This window comes from Myotis davidii, unplaced genomic scaffold (assembly GCF_000327345.1).
Source record: "Myotis davidii unplaced genomic scaffold, ASM32734v1 scaffold710, whole genome shotgun sequence".
In the NCBI taxonomy this organism is placed as follows: Eukaryota; Metazoa; Chordata; class Mammalia; order Chiroptera; family Vespertilionidae; genus Myotis; species Myotis davidii.
In genome coordinates, this window is record NW_006284328.1 from 598,176 (window position 1) to 605,680 (window position 7,505).

At 62.0% G+C, this 7,505-nt stretch overlaps 1 protein-coding gene across 1 annotated transcript in view; it reads right to left on the reverse strand.

Moving 5' to 3' along the window:
* Positions 1-7,505, reverse strand: part of IKBKE (inhibitor of kappa light polypeptide gene enhancer in B-cells, kinase epsilon) — a 21,530-nt gene extending 14,025 nt beyond the window's left edge. Inside the window, exons 1-11 of the mRNA XM_015569233.1 lie at positions 7,442-7,505; positions 6,333-6,417; positions 5,937-6,054; positions 5,307-5,447; positions 4,845-4,974; positions 3,701-3,882; positions 2,891-3,051; positions 1,988-2,098; positions 1,534-1,713; positions 781-977; positions 34-98 (exon numbers count right to left, since the gene is read on the reverse strand). Of these exons, the coding sequence (XP_015424719.1) occupies positions 34-98; positions 781-977; positions 1,534-1,713; positions 1,988-2,098; positions 2,891-3,051; positions 3,701-3,882; positions 4,845-4,974; positions 5,307-5,447; positions 5,937-6,023 (1,254 nt within the window). The 5' untranslated portion in view covers positions 6,024-6,054; positions 6,333-6,417; positions 7,442-7,505. The remainder of the gene's footprint in view (positions 1-33; positions 99-780; positions 978-1,533; positions 1,714-1,987; positions 2,099-2,890; positions 3,052-3,700; positions 3,883-4,844; positions 4,975-5,306; positions 5,448-5,936; positions 6,055-6,332; positions 6,418-7,441) is intronic.

Consider the following 7,505-nt stretch of genomic DNA (forward strand, 5'->3'; position numbering starts at 1 on the left):
CCCCGCCCCCTGCCCCCTGGGGCCACCCCTAACCTTGGCCGTGTTGTAATCTGCCTGCAGGTCCACTTTGGGCACAAACTTGGTGATGTCCAGAGCAGCTGCAAGCAAAGACCCCGCCTGAGGGCGCCTCTGTGGCTCACACTCACCCCTCACCACCCAGCTTTCCAACCCCCAGAGCCCCACCTCTCCAGCCATAGAGGCCCTGTAATGCGCGTCTTTACGATTGCAGTCCCTCACTGCCCCCTTGTGTTCACTTTGGTAAACTGCAGCCTCGTGCCCAAGGCCCCCATCTGAGCCAGAATATGGGCCCAAACCACCCTTGTGCCCCGGGAGTTTCAAGGTTAATTCCCCTTCCCGGCCTCGGAGACCCGAGTAGGAGGATGACATGGGACTTGTTCAAAGAAGAAGAAGTGATATTTCTGCTAGGACTTGGAGGACAAAGCTCTGGGCCTCTGGCCACGTTCCCTCCGCTCCAGCACCTGGGGCTCAGCTTCCTCCAATAAGGACCTTCGGAAGCTTCCCCACCAGTGGCGGAGACTGCGGGGAGCACATGAAAGCGAGGTCTCCCTGTTTCCACGGGAGCCTCACAGCTCTGCGGGCACTGGAGCCCGGGAACGTCGGGCCACCAGCCTGAGGGACATGGCATTTCAAGGGCATATGAAAAATTCCAACCCAGAATTGGGGGCGCCCTGTGGGCCACCACGGAAACGGATCCACATCCTGCCTCTTGGAGGAGAATGGGGGGCGGAGACACGGTCCAGCCGGAGTGGCTCTACTCACGGTCCTTAAAGGCCAGGCCCTTGGGGGTCTCGGTGGCCACGCTACACAGCGTCAGGGGGCTCCTTGCGGTCGTGTGGGCGATGTGCTGTGCTGAGAGGCTGGGCTCGAGGACACAGAGGTGACCCTCAAATAGGTACTCCTGGTTCTGGGGGGCCACGCTGGTCTGCTCGTACACGGCCTCCAGGAAGATGGCTATCCTGGGCACGCCGGGGGGAGGGGGGGCAGTAAGGAGAGGAAGTGTCAGCAGGGGGACCCACACCCCAGCTAAGACTGCATCCAGGCGAAGGGCGCAGCTTCTCGGAGGAAGGGACCGGGTGGCTTTTCCTTCTTATCAGTGGTGGCAAGACCAGGGGAGAGCTCGTGCGTTTCAGTGGATGGAGGGAGTGGAAGCAGAACTCAGGAGCCCCATAGCCGGCCTCTGCCTTGGCACCTCTTCCCACTGAAACGCACCCGGTTCCACAAAACTCTCCAGCCACCCATCTGGGAACCGCCCGGCAGGCACCCCACCCAGGGATCATAACGCGCACCAACCGCGTGGGCGGGCGCCGAGTCGGGAGCAGCTGCGAGGAGGCCTGGTTCGCGGTAACTCGGTGGAACCAGGACTTTCGCAAACCAAGTCCCCCAGCTACGCCAAGGCAGCCTGACAGTGGGGTTTGAGATGGGCCCCAGGAGCACCCACATCGAAACACTCCCCAGAACGCCGCCTTGGACAGAGACGGTCCTGGGCCTCCCTCCGGCATGGCGTCCACTCACGTGTTGTGGGCGTGGATGTAGACGTGGTGCAGGACGGCCTGGGGCAGCGAGAACACGTGGACGATGACGCGCTGCAGGATGTCACTGGTCTCCGCAAAGAACTGGTCGAAGCCCCAGCACTTGGCCGGCTCCACCTCCAGGATGTTGGCCAGGACGGGCACCAGCTGGCTCTGCAGGCCCCTGCCCCCGGGACATGGGGCCGTCAGGGCTGGGAGCCCAGCCTTGTCCCCCTTGAGTAGGTGACAGGGACATCCCCGGAGGACGTCCTGAGCGCGAGGACCCAGGTGGTGACAGAGGGTGGGATGGGGAGGAAGGGCTGGGAGGACTGCCCAGCTTCCGGATGGAAAGACTGAGGTCAGAAAGGGAAGGTGGTGGGCAGATGCCAGGAGCCCTGCCGGGACCGGCCTCAGCCAAGAGGATGCCCCACCCAGACGCATCTGTGTCTGACCCTCACATGGACAGCTGGCAGGTGATGGGGAGGGCGTAGCTCCACTCCAGGGGCCCGTTCTCCTGCCTCTGGGTGCCTGCAATGGCCCCGGACGGCTTCTCCGTGGTGATCCGGTACCTGGGTAAGTGAGGTAGGCAGGTCAGTGGGACCTCCAGACCATCACACGTCAGAGGGTGACAAACTCAGCACGGAGGGCTCAGAGCCCTGGTGCAAGCCCCCCGGCTACTCCAAGGCAGCCTGACAATGGCATTTGAGAGTCCAGGCTCTCAGCCAACCAGGGCACCTGGCCTCGGTGCTCCCCAGTCCCACCCTGCTGCCCCCACTGTCCAGCCCCTCTGTCCCCTGACGTGCATCCACAGCGGGCGGCCTCCACACCTCCGCCTGCGCTGTGCTTGGCCGATGTCCTCCTCCTCCGCGTCACTGTCCTCTTTCCTCCAATGTCCAACCCGCCCGACAGCACCATCTGTGCCCTTTCCCTGACCTCAGCAGCCCCCACACGGCTGACCGAGCGGAGGGTGGGTGCACGGACCTGCCGTGTGTCAGCCTTAAACCTCTCTGCTCTGGGCCACGCAGGCCGTGGGAGCGGCACTGTCTCCAGCTACTTCTGTATCAGACAGCTGGGCCGGGGAGGACCTGGGACCTGGGTGCTGGTCTTGCCCTCCTCTGCCCTGACAGTGTCCCTGGAGCCCGGTTGAAGTGAGATGAGCAACCAGTTGGGGGCCAAAGGGAGGCATTGAGCTCAGATAAGGGGTCTGGCCGGTCCCCGTCAGCCAGATGTTGACAGGCAAGGATGTTAGAGGAGCCGGGTCCGGTGGCCAGAGGAGAACCACAGAGTTAGAGGCAGGAGCGGGGACATGGCAGGGCCAGGGAGGGAGGCAGGCCCCGGACCCTGCCCGTGGCCCACCGTACATGATCTCCTTGTTGCGCCGCGGCCCCCCAAAGGGGATGAAGGGCAGGCTGCCGGTGGCTGCATGGTACAGGGTCACCCCGATGCTCCAGAGATCCACGGTCACCCCAAACGACTTCTGCTGGGGCTTGCGAAGCACGGCCCGCTCGTACATGTCGGGGTGCTGTCGGAGAACCAGAGGGCGGCCGTGGAGGGAGAGGGCGCGCGGGGCCTGTGCCCGCCCAGCAGACCCCCTTCCACTGCCTTCTGGTGGCCACAGACCACCAGAATCCAGACCTTCGTCATCTCAGACGTTGGCATGGAGCTGGCCTGTCCAGAGCGTGTTTATTTGCCCTCCCTGTGCCCGGGAGAGGTGGTGCCAGTGGGGTCCCTTCCTCCATGAGGGTCAGATCAAGCAGCTCACTGCACAAGGGAGGCCGGGCAGGGAGGCTGGGGGAGGAAGGCCAGGGCAGGGAGGCCGGGGGAGAGAGGCCAGGGAGAGAGGCTGGGGAGGGAGGCCGGGCAGGGATGCTGGGAAGGAAGGCTGGGGGAGGGAGGCTGGGGGAGGGAGGCCAGGGAGGGAGGCTGGGCAGGGAGGCCGGGGGAGAGAGGCCGGGGAGGGAGGCTGGGGAGGGAGGCCGGGCATGGAGGCCGGGAAGGCTGCAGCAGCGTCTTTTCCTTAGAGAACAGAGTGGGTTCTTCCGGTTGGGGTGCAGAGGGTGAGACCTGTCCCCGCTGGATGCAGGGGAGAGGACAGAGGCCCTCAGAAGGTGAGGGGCCGCCAGCGGCAGGGGTGGCCCTCAGCGGGGCCGCGGGGCCCAGCTCCCACTCACCAGGTACTCCTCCGTCCCGTAGACCGAGACGAAGTACTCGTCGTCGTCCAGCTCGCGGGCGGCCCCGAAGTCCGTCAGCTTGTAGATGCTCTGGCCCTCCTCCCCGAGGAGGCGCATGATGTTGCCCGGCTTGATGTCGCGGTGGACGACGCCGTGCTCCCGCAGGTGGTTCATGCCGGCCACTGCGGACAGAGGGGCTGCGCTGGCTCCGGCTGGGACAGGCCGGCATCTGGGGCTAGTCTTGGAGGGGAGGCTGCCCTGGGGCCCAGATAGCTCCCACGGCTGACCGGCCACCGGCCAAGCAGCAGAACAGAGATGGGCACAGGGCACAGGAGGGGGGGTCCCAAGGACCTGGCTGTGGAGGGTCCGTGAGGCGTTACTAAGCAACCATCAGAGATGGAGGCGCTGGCTCCCTGAAAATGGCAGGCCGCCTGCTCTATTTGATTATTTTTAAATTTTTTATTTAAAACATGTTAAGTACGCCCAACAAAATGTGCAGTTTTACCTATTTTAAGGATACAGCTCAGTGGCATTAAGTCCATTCACCTTGTTGTGCAACCATCACCACCATCCGTCTCCAGAACTTTGTCAACCTCCCAACCAGACACTCTACCTATTAAGTAATCGCTCTCCACCCTCCTCCCAGGCCCCCTGGTCCAAGGTCCGTCTCTGAGGATTTGATTACTCTCGGTCCCTCACGTAAGTATTTGTGTGTCGGGTTTATTTCACTTGTCGTAACGTCCTCCAGGCGCATCCGCACTGGGTCAGAATGTTATTCCTTTTTAAGGCGGTGTAGCATCCCATTGTACGTGTGGGCCGTGCATCTACCTGTGATATTGGCATTGCTCTCCCCTGGTGGCTGGTGTGGATAATGCTGTTAGGAATACTGGTGGGCAGCCTGCTTTCCATTTGATTTTTCAGCTGGAGTTTTAAACTGCTGATCAGCAGGAGTCAGACCCTGGGCCCTGCCCACTTATTATGGCCTGCCCCGGGTCTGAATGGAAGGCCTCTTGGGTTCTGTGTTTGGAATCTTGCTCCAGAAGCGCGGCACCCCCCTGGGCCTCTGCCTTCGCTGCGCTGCGGGCCAGCCCTGTGGCTGGTCAGAGGTGGGCGGGGGCCCCGGTGGGGTCAGGGAGGGGCTCACCCACACAGCGCAGCAGCACCAGGAACTCATCCTCAGGCAGCCCGAAGGCGTTCTCAGGGCTCTCCAGCACGGTCAGCAGGCTCCCGCTGGAGCAGTACTCCATCACCAGAACCTTCTGCCGGCTGGCCCCCTGCAGGTGGGACAGAGGAGGTGACTCAGCCTACAGCCAAAGCCCTTCTCCAGGTCCCGACTTCGGGCCTGGCTGTCCCTCAGCCTCACGCTGATCCCACACACCTGAGTCCCAGGCCGCCTCTTCCAGGAAGCCCTCTTTGGTTACACCCTACTTCCTATCCTTACTTTCCCCTGTGCCACCCCCACATTATTTACTTGAATCTACACGTTGCTGCTCTGGCTGACCTGCTGGTGAGCACGTGACCAAGTCTCTATTAGTGTGTGACCCGACTCTTTCCAGCCTGCGAAGGTCAAAGTCAAGACCGTCCTCTGCCCGGGCACTGCACCCACCGTCTCCTCCACCGCGAAGAGCTTGACGATGTTCTGGTGATTCAGCTTCCGCAGGACCTCAAACTCCCTCACCTGCACCTCGCGGGGCCGCAGGTAGCTGGCGGCGTTGAAGACCTTCACAGCAACCAGCTCCCCGGATTTCTGCCATCGGGACAGAGGGGGCGGCTAGGGGCTCTGGCTGGGGACAGTCCATTGTCTGGGGAGCACCCTCACCCCAAGCCTCCTCCTTCAGCCTCGTCTGCCAGCCTAACACCAGACATGAGCCAAGACAGCCCGGATGGGGATGGGCTCCCCCCAGCTCCTTCCCCAGCTCAGAGGGTACCCAGCCATCCAGTACTGAGAGGTGACAGGGGCTCAGCACACCGGATACCCTGCTGTTCCGACATTTGCTGTCATCTCCCGGTGTCAGCTTTGTGTTCTCATCACTCGCCCCAGTTCCAAACCGCCTAACGGAGGGACCAGGCCGAGGAGCCCTCCGCAGCTCCCACACTTCTGCTCAAACCCCCGGTGTCCCTGACCCCAGAGTGTGCAAGGCCAAGTCCAGAGGCCTCTGCCCAGCCACACACCGCCTGGCTGCCCACAGGGGGCTGGCGGGCCAGAGGGGGCGCGGGGGCCAGGCCTGGGCCCTACCTTGTTCCGAGCCTTGTACACACTGGCAGTGGCCCCCTGGCCCAGCAGGTCGTCCGTGTGCCACAGGTAATTGGCTGTGCTCTGCATCTCCTGCCCTCGGCTGCCGGCCACCTTCTGCCTAGAAGAACATTCGAGAGTCCGGGATTCCATCACTGACCTGGGATGGACACGGGGGCCTGTCCGGTAGCTGAGCCCGAGATCATCCCATGAAGGGCTCCGTTCCCAGAGGCGAGGGGGCAGGGGAAGTGTGCAGCACAGAGAGGTGAAGTCACTTCTCCAAAAGCAAGCACAGCCGCCAGGCCCTCACCCACAGCCCCAGCCGGTCCCACCCCAGGGCAGTCCACCTGGCCCCTGGCCCCACACCCCCTTCCCAAACCGCCATTCTGCAGAGACAACCCTTTTCTCTGTCACCTCTCCCAGGGACTGAGAATTCTGGGCTTTGGCATCCAGGCCTGGGACTGTCCCAGGAAGCAGAAATGTGCTAGAAGGAAGGGCCCCAGGTCAGGCAGTGGCAACCACATCACCAGAAATCTCCAGGATTGCAACACGAGCCCGGAGCCCCTCCCCGCCCACTTGCCTGAGTCCACACTTCCTGCGGCTGTGAGCTAGCGGGTGGCGGCTCCAGGCGGCCAGCAGGGCCGGGGCAAGAGGACCAGCTGCAGAGTAGGTGTGCGCGTGAGAGGGCGTGTGCATGTGTGCGGGCACGCGTGTGTGTGTGGTGGGGGGTGGAGGAGGCAGGAGATCATCAGGAGCCCTGGGGAGGATCTGAAACCCTAACTTTGTTCCCCATCTTTGCTTCCATCCTCTTCTCTCCAAAAGCCAGTTCCTCTAAAGCAGCGGTTCTCAACCTGTGGGTCGCGACCCCTTTGGTGGTCGAGCAACCCTTTCACAGGGGTCGCCTAAGACTATCCTGCATATCAGATATTTACATGACGATTCATAACAGTAGCAACATGACAGTTAGGAAGTAGCCACGAAAATAATGTTATGGCTGGGCCACAACATGAGGAGCTGTATTTAAAGGGCCAGGAGGTTGAGAACCACTGCCCTAAAGCAATGGGTTCGAGTGCAGCCTCAGGAGCTCACTCTGGCCGCTGAGCAGCAGTGCGGGCAGGTCGCTGGGCACGGCTGGGAGAAGGGCCTCAGAGGAAGCCGGACTAGACAGGCTTCTTCTTCTGACTCACAGGTTTCTCAACCTGCTGTCACCCTCTGGGACCTAGGCTTTGAGCCGTCTCTCTGCCATTTTTTTTTAAAGCAAAATTTGAAAACGTCAATTCCTTGAGCCAGAGGCCACTTCATGAGCTCAGTGGTCAATTTCTCATTCAACAAATGCATTCGTGTTTGCATTTTGCAGAAGTAACTGAGGTACGAAGGGCTCCCTGAAGACATTAATAGCTCAGGGGAAAGAGCTGGTCAGGTGTCTCCCCCCATCCCCCACAACCCCCGCTCCTCCTCCCGGGGCTCTGCCTGGCCCAGTGCATCCACCCTGTGGCCTGGGCACCTACCTGTGCTCGGAGCCCAGCTGCCGGGATCAGGCAGAGACGCTCCCTGGCAAGTGTGTGTTGTGCT